Below are 20341 nucleotides of genomic sequence, written 5' to 3' on the forward strand. Positions count from 1 at the left end.
GTCCTTCTTTTTATGGAGCAGGTTAGCTTTGGCAAAGCGTGACAGCTATTTGTGTTCCTGACTCCCAGAATCCCAGCACAGGAAGAGAATTTGGTAATCTCTCCGCTAGCACAGAGCACAAGGCCTGGAACAGAGTAGGTGCTCATTGAAAGCTTCTGGAGGGAGGAAGTCAGTGAATGAGCTCTGGCGGCTGCGGTAATATATCCTCTCACCTGAACTTTGACCTCAGCCTCCAGTCTCCTCGTCCCAATCCGTTCTCCATCCTGTGGCCAGAGAGAGCTTTCCAAAGTAGAAATCTGACCATTTTGCTCCCCCACTAAAACCCTTCCATGGCTTCTCATAACTCATTCAACAAACAACAACTGAACCCCTTCTACATGCCAGGCACAGTGCTAGGTGCTGGAAATACAATTGTGAGCAAGACGTGTAAGATTTGTTCCCTCGTGGAAGTGACATTCTAGTGGGAGAAGAAGACTATAAATATATACTATCATTTCAGGTAGAGAGAAGTGCTAGGAAGGAAAATACAGCAGGGTGATTAAAGGTGCTGTTTTAGACGCAGTGGTCAGGGAAGGGCTTTTTGAATAAATGGCATATAATCAGAGCCCTGATGGAAGTGAAGGAGTGAGCTGTGTGGTTATCTGACACGAGAGCAGTCCAGACAGAGGGTAGAGCCAGTGCAAAGGCCCTGAGATAGAACTGTGCTTGGCATGTTTGAGGAACAGCCAGGAGGCCAGTGAAGCTGGAGCAGAGTAAACGAGGGGAGAGTGATAGAAGATAAGATCAGAAAGGTAATTGGGGCAAAATTGTGAAGGGCATTGAGCCCACGAAAAAGACTTTGGCTTTTGCTCTGATTGAGATGAGCAGAGGAGGGGCGTGATCTACTTAGGTTTTACAGGAATAATCATCCATAGGATAACCTCCAGCTTCCTTACCATAGCTGAGGATGGTTCTCCTGACCGGACCTCTGCCTCATATACCTTCTGCCCCTTTACCCCAACCTGGCTACCTCCTGCTCACCCTTCAACATTTAGCTCGGGTGTTCCCTTCCATGCCTGCCTGAGCCCTTCACACAGGATTGCTTACAGGCCCCTCCTCTGTGCTGCCATAGGACCCTAGAGTCACCTCTATCCCTAGGGCAAAGGCATTAATTAGCTCATTGAAGCCTTACAATTTACTGAGGCAGGCACCATTAGCCCCATTTTATAGATGAGGACACTGAGGCAAGAGGTGATGTAAACTTGCTCAAGGTAACACAGCTATTAAGTGAGAAAGTCAGGATGCAAACCCAGGGCCTAGGCTGGCTTCTCATGACATGACATCTTGTTGCCTATCCCCACTTCTAGCCCCATGCTGCCCCTGGCCCTCTACCCTTTGGCAGTTCTCCTCTCCCTTCTGTTTTGGTTGCAAAGGTAATAGTGGCAGGGAGGTCAGGCTGTCAACACAGCCCCCCAAAAAGGACAGAGCTGGAGGGCATCATACACACTGCTAAAGAAATGGGACCTGGGGACGTGGGATCCCTTAACTCAGAACTCCCAAACACTCAGCGCACTTACAGCGCACCTTCCCTGCGTCAGGCACTTTCTGCACATTATTTTAACTGCGTGGCAAATGCTGATCACATGGAAAAATCTCTCTTCTCTTTCTTACATCTCACATAGACTCATATTCATTCTCTCTCTCTCTCTCTCTCTCACACACACACACACACACAAACACACACACAGAGAACATGTTGTGCAATAAGAAGCTGGGCAGACCTAGGTTCAGGTCCTGACAGCCATTTATCCGCTGTGTGAGCCTGGGTGTGTCCCTTTACCTCTATGCACCTCAGTTTCTCATCCGCGTGGAGCTCAAAATGCAATTCCCTCTTTGGATTCCTGCACTTCAGAAAGGGCCTGGGAGATCTACCTCTCTGGGACTCCTCCCAGCCGGGAACAGGAGCAAAGAAAACACACACACGCGCACACGTGCACCCATGTGTGCTGTCTGCTGGGCTATTCTGTGAGGGAAACTGGGGAGCATCCTCTGCAGCGGGGGGAATAAATCACGTTACACAACTAACCACAGTATAAAGCTGAAAGTTCTCAGGGCTGGGGAACGGAGGAAGTGCTAGGAGAGCTCAGGAGAGATTCCTCCTGCTGCGGGGTGGGGCAGGGGTGCTGAGCGGAATAAAAATAAACTCGCACTTACAGCGCACCTTCCCTGTGTCAGGCATTTTCTGCACATTATTTTAACTGCATGGCAAATGTGAAGGAAGAATTAGGATTCCAATTTGGCAGGTGAGGAGAAGGCTCTGAGGGGGAAAGTGATGCCAAAGGTCTCAGGACTAGCAAGTGGCAGAACAGGGATTCAAAGCCCAGAGCCTGTGCTAGTTCCCCTGCCTCGAAGGCTTCATGGGGCAGTGGTGGGGTGGGGGAGCTATTGAATAGGGCCTTTCCTAGGAGGAGTTGGTAGAGAGAAGGAGTGAGGGACCTTGTGAGCCAAGGCATTACGATGGGGAGAAGCGGGGCAGAACGGGCAGTAGGGATTTGGGGTGGCCTGCCCTTGGCGGGGGCACTGACCCACTCTGGCTGCTGCTATTAATGGGAGGTATCTCTCTCTCCTTCCCTTTATTGGCACTGACCGGAGCCAGGCAGCCGGCAGGGGATGGGATCAGGATGCAGTTGCCATGGAAATGAATGGGGGCTGTTGCTATGGATACCATAAGATGAGGGCAAGAGGAAGCTAGGGATGCTGAGGACTATCCCCATGACAACTTGGGCTGAAAGTGGGGTGGGGGGGACCGGAAGTGAGACAAGAAAACAAGACAAGGAGGTCAGCACACCTAGATGAGGCCAGGGGCATTGGGCTCTGGAGGAAGACTGGGCAAGGAGACCAGACCCAGCGGGGGGTGGGGGCAGAGGGGCAGAGGGATTCCAGTCACCTCCCTCTCCCCCGACAGCTTTTCAACAAGCTGTTTCTGCTGTCCAATCCCAGCGCCACAAAGACTCCAAACCTGAGGCCAGCCCGGCTTGGCACAGGGACTGGCAGGGGAAGAGGAAGCCATCGGAGGGGCTGATTGGGTACCCAGCAGGCAAACATAGGCTTGGGAGCACACAGATCAGGGTTTCAATCCTGGCTCTGCTTCCTTTGCAGCCCTAAATATAATAGTTGTCATTTACTGAGGACGTACTTTTAGCTAGGCCCAGCAACTCTGCAAGGTCTGGGTTGTTCCCCTTGAAGGGGATAACACAGATGAAGAAACTGAGGTACAGAGAGATGAAGTAATTTGCCTAAAGTCTCAATGCTCAGCAGTGGTGGTGCCAGGAGTCGAATCATCGCTCATGCCTGTACCCACCAGCCCAGCACTGAGCAGCCCCTCTGAGGCAGAGTCCTTGCATTCTCCAGCTCCCTGTGCCTTCCCACAGTGGCACACAGAGGGCCAGATGCTGAGTAAATATTTGTGGAGTGTGTGAGTGAGGAAGCGATCCAGGAGGAAGCAGGAAAGACTGAGGTTAGATGGAAGAAGTACCTGACTTTGAGAGCAATGACTCACTGGTTTGGCTGGCCAAGAGTAGAAGATCCACAGAACTGGGATGGACTTTTCGAACCATCTAATTCCACAGATTCAAATTAAGGCTCAAAAAATCTAAGTGACTTGCTTGCTCAGGGTCACACAGGACAAGAACCCCAATCCCCTATCTTCCAGGCCAGCGTAACTTTTTAGCTGAATCTGTCCAGTGCCCACCCCCGCCCCCCGGCACCTTTAAGCTCCTAGATGTTGGTGGCAGCAGGCTCCTTGAACTTTCTAGGCAAGGCAAGCTGATCCACAGCACCACGCCTGTGCCCAGGCTCTTACTGCCCAGGATTTCCTCCCTCTCCCCTCTACCTGCAGCCTTTGTCGGTCTGGCTGAGCTTTTCTGAATCTTGTGGCGCCCTGAGCCAGCCAGCCCTCCTGGGAAGTTGGTTCTGACTCACTCCCACCCCCCACAGAACCTGACAGGGTCAGTTATCCCCCCTCTATGTTTTGTGCACACTCATGTCACCGGCCGTCCTTATCACCGGCTAACTTGAGATTCTCTCTTGAAGTGTCCATTCCCTACACTACTCCCGTTTCCCATGGGCAGTGGCCTGGTATAATTCACCTCTGTGGACCCTCCCTATGCCCAGGCCAGGGCCCAGCAGCCACCTTGGTCCCCTAAGACCACAGGTGGCAGTCATGTGTGTCTGTGTGACCATCCTGTCTGACAACTGTCACCCTAAAAGCCACAGCACCACATGCTCAAAAGCCACTGACACACATTCTTGTGATTATCTCCACCGGGGCACATGCAGAGAGACTGCCAGGCACAGAAAGTTGCCACCTCACACAATCAACCTCACACACTCAGAATCCCTCACACCCAGCCTCACACAATCACATTCCCTCAGATACACAACAGTGCACAGCCTCTCACTCTTCTCTCACCTGCCAGCCTCATGCACACCCGTGCACAGGCACACACATTTCCCTCACAACAGATAGAAACCTTCCCCTTTCCCATAGCACAGGCCCTCAGCCAATTCAGTTGCCTACACAGGAGTCTACACCCCCATGGCTCCCACAATGGCTATCTGACCTTTCGTTGAGCCCCTGTGCCCCCTAACTTGTTTCTATCTCCAATCAAATGAAGGGTAGAATGGTCTCCCCCTCCACAGCCACAGGTCACCTAGACTCACACGCCCAGCTTGAACCAAGCAATGTATGTATCATTCCCCAACACAACCCCTGGGGCTTTCCACCAGGTTTTGGTCCATGCTGTCTCTGACTCCTTAATGCCTCACCTCTCAAACCATCTATCCAAACCCTTCCCGGCCGTCTACTCTTGCCCCTGTTCCTCCAGCAATCCTTGGACACCACCACCCCCAGCTCATCTTGACATCTCCCTACTCTTTGGGCCAGGAACATATTTTGCTCATTACTGAAGCCATATCTGCTCAATCACTTCTGCCCTTCACACCCTGCCTACTTTCCCAAAGGAATTCTCATCTCCCCTGATAGATGGAGAACTTATGGAGAACACAGCCACTGTCTTACTTTCGGTCCCTCACTGTATTTAGCTTGAAACCTTGTACACAGTAGGTGTTTGAGCAATGCCTTCTGGAAGAGTAAATAAAGGAGAGAGGAAGAGAGAGGGAGGGAAGAAGGGAGGGGAGAAATAAATGAGAATTTGAATGAGTGAGTGAGTAGCTGAGTTGAGTGCCTAAGTGAGTCAAGCAACGAGTGAAGAGTGAGGCGAGCCTCTGGAAAACTACCAGGGCATGTGATGGGGATGCTGAAGGGAGGGGGGAAACAAAGGAGAGGAGGGACTCTCACCTGGGCCTTAATCAAAACAAGAGCCTCCAATTAGTACACACTTGGCAGCTGTGCACTAGACCCTATGCTGAGCTCCTTGTGCTTTTTCTTGCTAATCCTCATGACAACGCAGAGAGGTAGATCTATTCTCACTGTACTTGGGAAGAAAATGAAGCTCAAGGAGAAGAAAATACTTGTTCAAGGTTATACAGAGAGTAAGTGGCAGAACCATAAGGTAAACTCAGATTTGTCTAATGAAAAAAAAAAAGGCTCAGAAAGGGAAAGCAGGGGTATGAGCCCACCTGGGAATCTCCTGGCTTTGCTCCTAACACAGACTCATCATGGAAGGTGTGGGTTCTACAGTGCATAGAGGACACCTTCTGCCTTCCTGCCAACAGCCTCTGGGGATTCTTAGAACTAGCTTTTGGCAGGTGCAGGAAATACTTAGGGTTATTGCATCTGGGGGCAGTGGCTTTCCCTCAGACTCAGAGATCCCTAAAGCTGTAGAATCAGAACCTTGAAAGTACAGAATCAAGGACTATTAACATCACAGAATGTTAAAATCACACCATCAGAATTTTTTCTAAATGGTAGAATCATGAAATCTTAAAACCACAGTATGGTAGAATCCCCAAATCACAGCGTCATAGAAAGAGAAACCACAGAATTGGATGGAATGTGTCACTGAATTACCCTCTCTTAAAGTCATGTAATCATAGTTTCTTAAAATTGTACCATCTCAGATTCACAGAATGTCAGAGCTGGAGGAGCCCTTGGAGATCCTCTGGTCCAGACTCCCTCCTCCTTTTACACATGGGGAAACTGGGTAGCAGGGAGGCCAAGCAACGTGTCCAAGTTGACCAGCTCGCACCACCTCAGGCTGAAGAAGGCGCTAGGCTTGCACATGGTGAGAGCGCCACATCATTCATTCATTTATTGAGTGCCTTCTGGGTGTTGACAATAAAATCAAACCCTACTCTCTCTCCCAGCCCCTGTTCCCAGCCCTGGATAGGAAAGAAGGTAAGACCCTGGTGGGGATGGGGAGAGGGAAGTGGGGTGGGGTGGAACATACATCAGACAGAGAGAAGAGATCAGCTTTTATTGATGGAAATTCTTTTGTACACAGCGACACGCACTCTGAAAGGCCTTTTCCTCCTGATCATATTTACAGAGCGCTATGGGAGTGGCAGGAGGCACGGGACAAGGCCTCCAAGCAGTAGAAGAGATGGCAGCAATGGCCACAGCGAGGGAATGAGCAGGCTGGGTCCCGACCCCGTCTGGTCCTCTAAGCCCTAGGCACCCTGCATCTCTGTTTGTGCTCACAGAGGACAGAGGTAGGTCCTTGGGATGTCATTTGGAGACCTCTCCAGGAGTGGCAGGCTCCAGGGTGCCTGGGAAGTGGGGTGCGGGTATGGGAGGGTCCAGGTTTCAAGCTCCAAGCTCCAAGCTCTGCTGCTCCCACATTTTAGTCAGACCTAGGGCTCCAGCCTTTATAATTTGGGGGCTGGAGTCCAGGGGAGACAGCAGTGAGGGTGGGAATTCCAAGAAGGGGGTGGGTGAGGACGGGGCACTATGCCTGCCCATCTGGTTCCTGAAGCAGGGACGGGGTCCCATGGGGGATCGAGGGGGCAGGGGGCAGGGGGCTGGTTAAGGCTTTTGCTTCTGCATAGAAAATGACCCTTGTCCTCTCAGTTACCGAGAGGAGGGACTACTGCACTCGGAGGCCGGACAGCAGAACTGATGAGCGTCTTCCTCTTCCTCTTCCTCAGTCTCCTCCTCCTCCTCCTCTTCCCTGGGGCCAGGAAGGGCAGGGTAGAGGCCACAGGCGGCGGGTGACAGAGAGAGGCAGAGGCATTAGTTTGCAGAGCAAGGGAGACACAAGAAGGGCTGGAACCAGGGAGGTAGGGCTAGGATGGGGGTTGGAATGGGGAGGCCAGTGTGACCAATGGGGCCACATCCATCTCAGTCTCCAAGCAGCCTGTTGCTGGTCCCCCTCCTGGAACGGCCCTCCCCCACACTCAGGCTGGGCTCAGGCTTAAGGTTACACCCAGAGTATGTAAACTCCCTTTCTGACCTGACAGGTGCCCAACCTTAATTTTAACATAAATAGTAGCAATCAGCTCTCTGCTGGCACTTTGCATGCATCATCTCATTTAACCCCTGCAACAACTGTGCAACATTTTAAAGATGAGGGAATTCAAGCTCAGAGAGGTTAGATATCTGCCCAAGGTCACACAGCTGGGTGAGCGGTAGTCAGGATTTAAACCTGGAAGTTCTTGGAGCTCCAAGTCTCAGACTCTTCCCAGCAGGTCCTTTGGGTGAACTTGGTACTATCTCTAGAAATCCACTGTGCCCTTGAAGGACAAAGATTTGTATTTCCTGAAGGCTTCAGCGTCGGGAATGTAGGAGATGCTTAGAAATGGTGCGTGGAAAGTCCACAGCTTTGGAAGCAAACAGACCTGGGTTCCAAGGCCAGCTCTACAAGTGCTTCTAGGCTGCGGCCCCAGGCATGTTAATGCCCCTCTTAGAGCTTCAGTTTCCTCATCTGTAAAAATGAGGCTTATGATGCCAACCCCACAGGATTGTTCAAAGGACTGGAATACATGTCAAATGCCTGGCAAACAAGAGTGATGGGAACATGGTGGTGGTTATTGTTAACTGCTCATGAACTGAACCTAATTACCAAGGTGGCCGTTTGCACCCACACAGAAGCGCCACAGCGGCGGGGAGGAAACATTGCAGGAACAAGCACCTGTTCCTCGGGTCCTGCGGAGCAGTACCAGGGGCCAGTCTGCATGTGGCAGTCACTGGAGCTGGACTACATTTTCATGGGGTGGATGGACAGGCAGGAGGGCTGGGGTGGGACCAGGTGTCTTGGGAGTGAAAAGGATGATCTTCTAGAGATTTCCAAAGAAACAGTCTCAGCCCACTCCCAGACCCCCTTGGCTCAGGAGATGTAGGAAATATGGAATCCAGGATGCTGGAGTATTGGGAAGACATGGGAAGGAAAGAGAAGGCAAGGGAAGGCACTGCTGTCCAACTGACAGACAAGCGCGTGCAGGGGTGCGCACGCGGGGACACACACACACACACACACACACACACACACACACACACACACCCTCCTCATACTCAGAGCTCCCTCTGACACATTGTTCCACAGAGTCACTGAGTCAGCAAAACCACATGAACCAGTGCTCAAGTCCTGGGCAAGTAGCTCCTCCTTTCAGAGTCTCCCATTCCTCATCTATAAAAGGAGAAGGAAACTCCACACCTCTCAAGGCTGTCATGAGGAACAAATGATCTTCCAGTCCCTCTGCTCACTCCCCTCCTATCCAGGCCAGGCCCCTGCTACCCTTCACCCTGACACTGCAGTCACCTCCTGATTTCTTCTCCCTACTCTCTTGGACCACATTAGCCTTCCTAAAGCCCACCTTTGAGTGTGAATCTCTTCTGCTCAGACACCCACCTTGGCTCCCCTTAGCTTCCTGGATAAAGTTCAGATTCCTCTACTTGGCATTCAAGGCTCCCCCACCATATGGCCTCACCTGGCCTTTCCTGTCAGGTGGAAAAAGCCCAGGCTTTAGAGTCAGACAGACCTGGGTTTAAATATCAGCCCCACAACCTACTAGCTGGGTGACCTTTAGTCCATTTCTTCACCTCTCTAGGACTTATTTTCCTTATCTGCAAAATGAGGAAATACCTATTCTGCAGGATGTGGTGGGGATTAAATGAATTCAAGTATGTAAGGCACCTGCCACAGGGTAGGTTTGGTGCCTCATACGTGGTAACTATTACTGTTACTGTCAGCATCAGTGCCATCAATGTTATACCACCCAGCCTTCATCAAACTAGCTTGTTCGTTATTACATCAGCACGTCCAGCCTTTTCACGCCTCTATGCCTTTGCTGACTGTTTCTTCCTTCTGCACAGAGCTTTGCCTGTTGAAATCCTGTCTGAACTTCACAACCCAGCTCAAATGCTGCTTCCTGCAGGAAGTCCTCCCTGACTTCCAACCAGAAGTATTCTTTGCTTCCTCCTAGCTCCAGCATCCGTGCTCTTTGTCAGGGATCTCCATGTGTTGCTTTGAACTTTTCTGAAGCATTTCTTTCACTAATCCCCTCAACGCCCTTGAATTCCCCCGACCACCACTATCTCTGCTTTCCTTCCCTGTGAGAAAAAGAGGGCCCCTATACTATTTAAGGCCAGTCCCTACACCCAGGCTCTGGAGCCCACCCCTGCTACCACCTCCATAACAATCATCCCCTCTCCCTCCAGTATTTCAACCTCTCCCTCTCTGTTGCCTCCTTCCTACCAACATTTATAGAAGCTCAAGTCTCTCCCATCTGGGAATAAAAACCCTCGATCTGCCCCCACATCTCCCTCTAGCAATCAGTGTCCCTCTCTCCTCTTCACAGCTAAGCTTCTTGAGAAATTCGTCTACACTGGCCATCTCCACTTCAGTACCTCCCACGGGCTCTTCAACCCACTGCAATCTGCCTCGTGCGCCCACCAAGCCACAGAAACTCTTCTTAGTAAGGTCGCCCAGGACCTCCCACTGGTTAAAGCCAATAGACTCTCTCCCACCCTCATCTTACTTCCCCCAGCTGTAACATTTGCCACTCTTAACAAGCCCCCCCGTGCGCAGACGGCTCTTTCCTTCCTCTGCTTCCGTGAGCCCACTCCCTGCTGGTTTTCCTCCTACTTCTCGGACCACCCCCAGCTCCTCTTCCTCTCTCCATTCCTTATGTACCTCTTCCCCAGTTCTGCTCTGGTCCTCTTCTCTTTCATTCCACACTCTCTGTCAGTGATCTCATTCCATTCCATAACTTCAGGTATGGCTGAGGACCCCACATCTCTCTCTCTAGCATGGATCTCTCTCCTGGGTCCCAGACCCATCAAGCCTAATTAATGCTTGCTGGAAGCTCCACCAAGATGGCCCTTAGGGCCTTCAGAGTTCACAGGGACCTCTAATGCAGCATCTTACCGCTGCAAACCCGTCCTCCTGCATTTCCCACCTTCGTGAAAGGCACCACCACCCAGGGGCCCAAGCCCAAAACACACCTGGAAGTCACCCTAGGTTCTTCCTGTTCCCTTACCAAGTCAGCCACTGAATCCTGATGATTCTACCCCCTAAATAGCTCTAAAAGACTACACATGATCTGGCCTCTGCTAACTCATCATCTACTCCCCTTGCCCCTCGCTCACTCTTTCTCCAATCGTACTGGTCTCCCTGCCGTCCCTCAAACATAACAAGCACACTCTTGCCTCAGGGCCTTTGCACTCGCTGGAACATCATCCCCCAGATAGGTGTGGCACCAGACACATTCTGTATATTTAGTTGCTTATTTATTTAGTATCTGTCTCACCCATCGTAAGATCCATCAGGACAGGCATCTGTTTTGCTCAGTGCTATATCCTTAATGCCCAGCACAGTGTCTAGCACTCGATAAATATTTGTTGAATGAATGAATCCATTGCCAGGCCTGAACACGGGCAACTCACCGTGACCATCCTCAGTCATCTCCACCCCCAACTTCCACCCCCATTATCTATTCAGTCTCTCTGACTCCAGCTCTCTCTTCTACCCCATCACCTCTCAAATCCACCTCCTCTGCTCCATCCCCACAGCCACTACCTCAGCTTACCTCTCTTGGATTACTGCAAAAGCCTCCTCCCTAGTCTCCCTTCCTTCTAAAATGCTAATTTGATCATGTTACTTTCCCTCCTCAAGAACTGCTCATGGCTCTCCAGCTGCCTACCACGAGAAAGGACCCTGGGCTCCCCAGACAGCTGTTTGAGGCGTGTCTAACCTCCGCATCAGTGTTCAGCCTTACCATTTCTCACCTCCAGGCCTCTGTGTTCACTCTCAGAGCATCCTCTCCCATCTCTACCACTCAAAATCTTTACAGACCCTGGATGACTGGCTCAAACACGACTTTTTTCAGGAAAATACCTGACTCACAAACCAGAAGTAATTCCTCCCCCAAATACATAGAGAAATAAGTGTCTCCAGTGTCACTCAGAATCTCCGAGAACCAGGAGTAGGATGGAAGTTAGTAATTATATCTGAGACCACGGACTTTGGGTGCTGGGCGAGCCTTAACAGAGGTTCCCTTCTCCTCCTGCACTATTACCCTGGACTCATGTCCCTCTGGCCCTCTGCTAACACTGATCCATCCTTGCCTCCTCCCTTTCTCTCACCTGCTGTTGGGTCTATCTCTCAAAGAATTTAGATTCCATAATTTGAAATTAAAATGGTTCTTTGCGAATGGTGCCCACGGGAATAGTGCAACATAGTAGCCCTGCTCCAAGCCACTTCTTCTATGCCAATATCCCAGTGTAGGCCTTCCAGCTGGCCTCCATGCATACGATCCATTTTTCATACCGATTGCTAATGTGATATGTCTAAAACACAAATTTTACCAAATTTCTCTCTTATTTAGAATCCATTCACATGATACTTCATCACCAGCAACATTGGTTCTTAACCTTTTTTGGAGGAACCCAAAACCCTTTAGGCATTTAATGAAAGCCACAAACCACCTCCCCAACAGAAAATGCACACAACTAGACACACACAACATTTTGCATTCAATTTCAGGAGGTTCATGGGCCACCTGAAGCCATTTGGGACCCATGCAACCCAGGCTCGTAACAAACCTCTGGCTCTTCCCAAGAACATCCAGGTTCTTTTGCATATGCTGTTCCTTCTGCCTGGAACATTCTGCCATACTTCACCCTTCTGCCCCTGACTGCCTCTGACTCATCCTCTAAGACTCAGCTCTTAGGCTGAGTTGACCTGCACCAGCCCTAGGTGGGGCCAGATCTCTTCCACTGGGCTTCCACAGCAGCCCCCCCACCCTGTGCTCTCCTCTGTCATAGCCCTCCTCAGTCTCCCCAGCTGACTGGGAATTTGTGGAAGGCAAGAACCATTACCCAGCATAGGCCCTGCTGTAGCAGAACTCCCTAAGTGTCTACTGAAACAAACACTAATAACAGCTACCCTGTTTTGAGTACTCATTATGTGCCAGGCACTCAACAACATGAATACTATTTATGATCTCTTCTACTCCTCAATAAATAAACCCCATGATGTTGGTATTCTTTTTAACAGATAAGGAACTAGGCTCAGAGATGTGAAGTGAGTTGTTTAAGGTCACCCAGTTAGTGAGTGACAGAGGCGGGATTGAATTGAGACATGTTGACACCAATGCAAGTATTGGTCCACCATGCTTCCCTGCCCTGCACTGTGAGATTAGGAGATGGTATCAGTAGCAGAATAGGACCAAGAACCAGGGTCAGAATGCCCTCTGGGCTCCATTTCCCAGGGCCGCCTACTCTTATTTTCCCTCCTGTGTCACCTTCATGTCAACACCAGGGACCTGGCTCTCTCTCTCTCTCTCTCTTTTTTCTTTTGGCCATGCTGCGAGGCTTGCAGGATCTTAGTTCCCGGACCAGGGACTGAACCCGGGCCCCAGCAGTGAAAGCACCAAGTCCTAACCACTGGACTGCCAGCGAATTCCCTGGCTCTCTCTTCTTACGGTGCGATCCCCTCCATCCCATGTACTACTCTCAGCCTCCTCATCCCAAAGCCCCACTATGGTCAGGCGCATCCTTTGTTCCAGAACCATCCCTAGACACGTACAGCTTTTAGATCCAATCCAATCCAAGGCTACATATTAGCTACGAGGAAAACAAGACATGGGTAGTCCCTGCCCTTCAACAGTTGATAGTCATCCAGGAGTTTTACATGTACCTTCTCCAATCCCAAAATCAGCCCTGAGAGGTAAATAGGCATTGTCCTCATTCCACAGATGAGGAAATAGAAGTTCAGAGGCTTGCCGAAAAGTCAAGCTTGGAAGTAGCCGAATTTGGACTTGAATAAAGATACTGACCCAACTATTTTCCCCCATTAGGTCATCCTGCTTGAAGAGCCAAAAAGTAGGCAACCATTTCCGGCAGGATTGGGGGATAAAGGAAAGCTATTACTTTTTCAAGACTTAGTACACATGTCCCCTCCTGTAGGGGACAGGTGGGGTTAGGTACCCCTCCTCTGGCAGCCCTCTGGGCCTACTTCTGTTCTATCCCAAACCACACTATGCAGTCATTGTCTATGTGTCTCTCTCTCCCTTCCAGACTTGAGCTCCCTGACTGTAGGACCAGATACAGCTCATTCCCATATACCACCAAGGTTCAACACAAGGCCTAACTGAGAGCAGGCAGAACAAATGCTTGCTGAATGAATCAGGTGGTATTTGAGCAAGTTATTAAAAGGAAAAACAACAGGTGGATACAGGAAAAAGGTATAGAGGAGGAAGGAAACAAGTTAGTAAAGGCAAGGAAGTGGGACCAAGAAAAAAGGCCAGTAATTTTAAAGTTGTGACAGGGTATGTATAACATTTTTTTCATTGTTGTTATGGGGGTTTTCTTTTCCTTACAAAAATGGGATCATACTATAAGCCCTGTTCTGCAATTTGCTTTTTTCATATAACAATAAGTCTTAGAGGTCTTTCCAGGTGAGTATCTAGAGATATATCTTTTTCTTTTGATCTGCTACAGAGTATGGATGGATCATGAAGGAAAAGCTGTTTCCTACTGATGGACATGTAGGTTGTTTTAATTGCTTGCTATTATAAACAATGCTGCAGTGAACATCTTTGCATGTGTCTGAAAGTAGTTTTGAAGGATTCCTAAAAGTTGAATTGCTGAGCAAAGGGAATGAACATTTTGTTTAAAATGTAGATAAAAGTTATTTCCGTGGCTTTAACATTTTTATAAACTGGCTAAAAATAAAGATTATTCCTACTCATATAATCCTGTCTTTATTTAAGAAGCATATATCATGCAACCTTTTCATTAAGAGTTGGTTGAGAATGCTACCCTACAAAAGGGCGTGTGATAGAGTTGCACAGTATGGCTTATGTTTGCAGTTGGGGTTGGGGTATTTTAGAAAAGGCTTCTGGCTGGCCAAATTGGGGTCTACCTAGTAGTAAAACTCTAGAGAAACCTAACTCTAAGACATAGTTCTCAGCTTGGAAGTATATGCACATTTAAGTTTCTGGGGGCAGCTAACAAACTGGTCCCATAATAAAATGAAACCAATTCGTACTCTTATCAAGGAATATGAGAGATTCTGTTTCCTCACAACCCTTTCAATCTTTTAAATTTTGGTACTTTAAAATTAGTACTTCGCTGTTGTTTTAGTTACATTTCTTTGGCTATCTGTAAGGTTGAACATCCTTTCTCATTCATTAGCTGTCTACTTCTTCTCTGAATTGTCAAATCACGCTATTTCTCCACTTTAAATGGGTAGGGCACCTTTCTCTTATTGATTTCCAGGAGATGATATAGACAGATGTCTATGTAGCAAATACTTTCTTCTAGCCTGTTTCTGTTTTAACTTTGTGTATAGTATCTTTCTCCACACAGAAGTTCTTAACTTTAATGTAGTTGAAATTATTGCTCTTTACTTTATGGCTCCTGAGTTCTTAAACCCTGATCAGAAAGGCTTCTCCACCCTGTTATAAAAATATTCTGGATTTTCCTCTGGTACTTTTACAGCTTTATTTTTTGCATTTGTTTTTGTACAAGGTAGGGATTTAACTTAAATTTTTTCCAAATGGTAGCTAATAGTCCCATCCTATTTACTGACTTCCCACTGATCTGAAATGCATTCTTTGTCACAAATTAAATTCCCATATGAATATATGGGTTTGTTTCTAAATTCTCTATTTTGTTCCATTTATGTATTCCTCTATTTCTGTGATGATATAATATTTGTAATTTCTGTAGATTTATGGTAAGTTTTTATATCTAACGGGGCAAGTCCCCCCTCATTGTTCTTCTTTTTCAAAATTTTCTTAGTAATTCATGGGCATTTACTCTTCCAAATGAACTTTAAAATCCAATTGCACAATTACCAAAGAAAATACCACTGAAATTTTAATGAGAAATACATTGAATCTTTTGATCAAATTGGGGTAAAATGTCATTTTAAACCATATTGAATTCTTCCCATCCAAGAATAGGATATGACTCGTGATTTATTCAAGTCTTATAGCCTTTGACGAAATTTTAGTTTTCTACAGAGAAGTATTTTAAATTTCTTATAAATTCGTAGGAATTTTATCTTTTTTTTTTGCTATTGTGAATGGGAATCTTTTTCTATTATGTCTTCTAATTAGTTATTGATGGTATTTAGAGAAGTTGATGGTTTGGGTGTATATTTATCTTGTATCTACCCATCTCACTGAATTTTCTTATTAGTTCTAATAATTTTTCCTTTTATTCTCTTTGATTATCTAAGTAGACAACTATATCATCTTCAAATAATGCTAATTCTGACTCTATTTCTGATATTTATACCACTTATTTCTTTTTTTAATCCCAATGATTAAAACTTCCAGAAAACACTGGTTAGTGACAGTGATAGTAGTCATCCTTATTTTGTTCCCAAATTGAATGGAAATTTATCTAGCACGTCATTGTTACATTTGATGATTGTTTTTGGTTTCTGATAAAAATTCTTTCCAAGTTAAGGAGGTTTTCATTCATTCCTAGTTTACTGTACTAGTTATCTATTGCTGTTTAACAAATTACCCCAATGCAGCAAGAGATAACTAAGGCACTAAGGGTTTTTAAATCAAGAATGGATGTGTGATTTTGTCAGATTATTTTTTCAGCATTTATGGAGATAGAGTAAAAAGATTGTAAAACTATTAGCATAATCAATTACAATAACAGCTTCCCTAATGTTGAACAATCCCTGCACTCCTGGGACAAACCTTCACTTGTCACGATACAGTCTTCTTTTAATATACTGATGGATTCAGTTGGAGAATCTGTAATTTAAAACATGTGTTGCTCTATTAATATGTGAGGTTAGACTATAGTTTTCCTCTTTTTTGTCTAAACCTGTCCAGTGATACCAGCCTTCTAGAATGAACTAGGAAGCTGTCCATCTTTTCCTATTAGCTGATCTTTCAATATTGGATAGAACTTCCATGATACCTGAATTTCCATAATACCAGCTGGGCCTGGTACCATTTCTGAGGAGAAAACTTTGACCATCTTTTAAACTTCTTCTATACTGTTCCATTCTATTCAGGTTTTCTGCCACTCCTTAAGTGATTTTGGTAATTTATATTTTCCTAGAAAACCACCCATCTCATCTAGATTTTCACATTTATTGGTATAAAATTACACAAAGCATTTTCTTATGACTTTTTCATATACTCTGAATCTGTGGTTAAATCCCCTTCATCATACCTTATTTTATTTATGTTTTCTTGCCTTTTTCTCAATCATAACTGCCAGAGGAGGGTCTGTCTAGTTTGCTGGTCTTTTCAAAAAACACCTCTTAGCTTATCAAACCTTTTGTTTTCTATTTCATTAATTTCTGGTTTTATATATAGTAATTACTTGATTCTGCTTTCTTTTGGTTGTTCTTTTTCTAGAACTTTCTAGACTCTTGATCAGAATAATTAGTTCATTTAAACTGTCTTGTTCTCTAATAAAAGCATTTAAGACCACGAACTTTCTTCTGGGAACCCCCATGGTCATATCCCATAGGTTTTGATCTATGACATTCTCAATTGACATTTATTCTAAATAGTCCACAAATTCCATTCTTATTTCCTCTTTAACACAAGTATTTTTAAACTTTCAAATGGACCTAGCCTTTTTGCCATTGCTATTAATATTTTATTTCATTGCATTATAATCAGAAAATGTAAAATGTGTTTTCAAATTAACTTGGAAATAATCTCCTTCCCCAAAAGTATAAGCAGATTGTTCTCTCTGTCTCAACACCCTTCCCCATCCTATCCAACTGACAAACTCTTACTCATCCTACAAAACAGCTCAAATGTTATATATTCTAGGACCAACCACTCCCACTTCGGGGGGGAAGGTATCTAGAGAAGGATTTTTAAGGAAGGACAAGCTACAAACAGGCTGTGAATGTCCTCTTTGGTCTTCTGGCCTGGTCCCCCAGTCACTCTCCTCACACGCTCAGACACCCATTCCACAGTCACTCCAGAGGCTAGAGGGAGATGGGGGAGGGGCTGGCAATGATATTGATATTTGTCTGGAGGGGTGAGGGATTGGGGGAGGGGTGGGTCTAGCTCTTACCTGCTCTCTGCCAGCCTGCCTGAGGGGGTAAGCTTCATGGAGTCAAGGACCTGAGTAGGACAGCAATACTGGTGTAGAGTATGAGACGCTGTGGACCTGAGAGACAGCAAGAGACAGAGAGAGAAAGAGAGACAGAGAGAGAGACAGGGAGGGAGGGGAGAGGCAGGGTGGGGAATGGGGACAAGGAGGCGAAAGTGAGTGGGGTAGGGGAAAGGGGAAGACTGGGAGGAATGGGTGGTGGAGGATAGGGAATGGAAGAGGAGGGGTGGGAGGGAGGGAGGGAGAGGGGGAAGGCAGGAAGGAAGGAAGGAAGGAAGGAAGGAAGGAAGGAAGGAAGGAAGAAAAAAAGAAAAAACCACAAAGTCAAGAAAGAGAGGACGGCACTCGAACCACAAACAGAACACAACGACAACAGGGGGCAGCAGAGACGAAAGAGCTGGGCTGGGCCTCCTGTGTTCCAGGTGACTCCGTGGGGACCTCGGCCTCAGAGACACTGGGACACCACAGTAGGGAAGGGGGAAGGGAGCCCTCCTCACACCAGACGCCACGGGTAGGGAAGAGGGGAGAGGGAAGGGTGGATGAAAGAGAAAGGGAAAAGGTGTATGGGGGGGTTCCCCCTTAGAGAAGACCCCTCACAAGAAAGGAGGGAGGGATGGGGAGAAAAGAGGCTCTGGGTCCAAAGTGGGGGAAGAACCCAGGCCAGGGCGGGGTGGGGGTGGGGGTGGGGGGGTGCAGGAGACACTGGAGGAGGAGAGGGAAAGAGACAGAGAGAAACCGAAAGAGACAAGACAGAAAAGGAGAAAGACAGAGAAGGAGGAAGACAGTGAAAGGGCGAGACAAAAGACACAGAGAGAAGACGGGGAGAGGCAGAGAGTGCCAGAGCAAAGGACAGGAGAGGCGAGGGCGGAGGAGAGCTGACAAGGTCTCAGTGGTCTTGGTGACAGGATGGGACTCGGGCTGAGTGGGCGAGTGGGGCCCAGCGAGCCAGAGGACAGGGTGGTTCTTTGCTTCCAAGGCCAGTGCTGCGCCCCCAGCCTGGGGCAGGGCCCAAGCTCCGCCCCCCAGCGTTGTGCTCCCACCCTTAGCGTGGGGTCCAAAGGCCCCTCTGCCTCCTGCTTCCCACGATTAAAGTCCAGAGAAGGGGAAGGGGGAGGAGAGACAGCAGGGTAGTGAGGCCGAGGGCCCTGTCCCTGCCCTACGCAGCACAGGGCAGATACTGGGAGTGAGTGCCAGGTCAGCCAGCCCCTGCCCCCCACGAGCCCCTGAAGGCAGGTTGTGGTCAGGGCCTGGCCATTCAAGAGCCGAAGTAAAGGCGGGAGATGTGGCTGCAGGCCAGGCCAGCTGCCCACTATCTCGCTTGCTGCGAATTGGAGAGGATGCCTAAATCTTAGAACCTTAACAGAGAATCCTGGAATCTGATACTCTTCTTATCAGAGCCTCTGGAATAATTGTCATCAGCAGAATGACTGTTTCTCAAGTGCCATCTAAGTGCCAGTCACTGGCCCAAGTCCTTGACTCATTAAACCTGAGACTCAGAGACCCTTAGGCTGCTGGAATGTTGGTATCAGAGAGTCTCAGCTGTTGTGGACAGCCCCGCAGCACCAGGCTAGGAGCCAGGGCAGCCACCAATCACACCCCTCACAGGCCACCGACTGCGCTGCTCAGGGCTCCAGGGTTCTTACAGAGCTGGGCACCCAGATGCCCCTGGGCTCACCCACTTGAGCTGGCTCCCTCCCCCAAGCCAAAGGCCTCCAAGAATCCAAGAGGAGAGCCAGGAACCAGGAAGCCAGGAGGCTGCTGAATCAGCAGCCCAGGGACCAGGTCCAGGCCTGGGCAGGAAGGGAGGGGGTCGGGCTGCAGGGTTGGGGGTGGGGGCCAGGTTCCTACCTGCTACTCCTCCCGGGGGGCTCCATGGGTCTGGACCTGTCCCGAGGGCAGGCCCCCTGGCCAGGGCGGTGCCTCCACCGCTGTTGCCACCCCCTCCTCCCCAGCCCTTCCCTAGAAGGAGGAACCAAGGAGGCGGGGCCAGGCCTGCTGGGCTATAGGCCAGACTGCAACTGGAAACTTTGCTCCTTCCCCTGCTCCCCCAGGAGGGCTGGGAACTCCTAGTACGAGGAAGCAGCTTTGAGAGCTTGAAGTGACTCCTCTCGGCCAAACCTCAGGCTGTGCTCACTATATGCACCTCTGTTGGAATCTCCCCAAGTACCCTGTCAAGTACATGTCACTAGCCCTATTCTCCCGAAGAGAAAATTGAGATGTAGAAACATTAAGTAACTCGGCACAGGTAATAGAGCTAGTAAGTAGCAGAACCCCAAGATCAGGACCTGGTTTGGCCATTCCCAAATCAGGACTCTGTCCCCTTGGCCATATTGCTGCCCTGTGAATACAGAAACCTTTCCATAGAAGCTTTTCACAAACATTTTCATCTTCCACAGAGTTAAAGAGACTCTGTGTGGTGGTTATGCTGGGATGCTCCAGTTCAAGTAAAATTCAAATCACCCATCTGGGGAAATCAAGATGAGGGCCCAGCCGATTTCTTGACCATTGCAATAAGCTCTCACTTTCTTCTGCGTTGTTTTCTGAACTGGCTAAGAGAAATGCTCCCTGAAGAGAAAAGCAAAAATCAGAAGACACGCCATTCACAACCTATAGGCTGTTCTTCCAAGGAAATTGGCCCACCTGATTTTACAGACGGGGAGAGGGGAAGAGTCTTACTAAAGTTCATACAGCCAGTCAAACTAGAATCCCCATCGACCTACCACAGTAATCTCTCTCTCCTCCTTATGTGGGGGGCTGGAGAAAGGGGACAATTTGGAGGATTTGAAGGGTGTGGGGTTCCTGAAGAGTACCCCAGATCCAGCTCAGAGGGCTCCTGTCCTTTCACAGCCC

The 20341-nt window shown here is 48.3% G+C and overlaps 1 protein-coding gene across 8 annotated transcripts in view; it reads right to left on the bottom strand.

Moving 5' to 3' along the window:
• Positions 1-20341, bottom strand: part of IQSEC2 (IQ motif and Sec7 domain ArfGEF 2) — a gene marked incomplete at its 5' end in the record, with an annotated part of 75966 nt that overhangs the window by 21980 nt on the left and 33645 nt on the right. For 2 of the 8 annotated variants that reach the window (XM_082681705.1, XM_082681704.1), the window contains 2 exons: positions 6401-7109; positions 17453-17548. The exons of 2 other annotated variants lie outside the window; for them this stretch is intronic. In XM_082681705.1, the coding sequence (XP_082537831.1) occupies positions 7010-7109; positions 17453-17548 (196 nt within the window). In that variant the 3' untranslated portion in view covers positions 6401-7009. Of the gene's footprint in view, positions 1-6400; positions 7110-17452; positions 17549-19339; positions 19443-20341 lie in introns of those variants that run through there. 4 more of the 8 variants (XM_082681707.1, XM_082681700.1, XM_082681703.1 and 1 more) reach the window with 4 other exon arrangements.

The sequence above is a fragment of the Grampus griseus genome (assembly GCF_964374135.1).
Source record: "Grampus griseus genome assembly, chromosome: X".
Taxonomy (NCBI): Eukaryota; Metazoa; Chordata; class Mammalia; order Artiodactyla; family Delphinidae; genus Grampus; species Grampus griseus.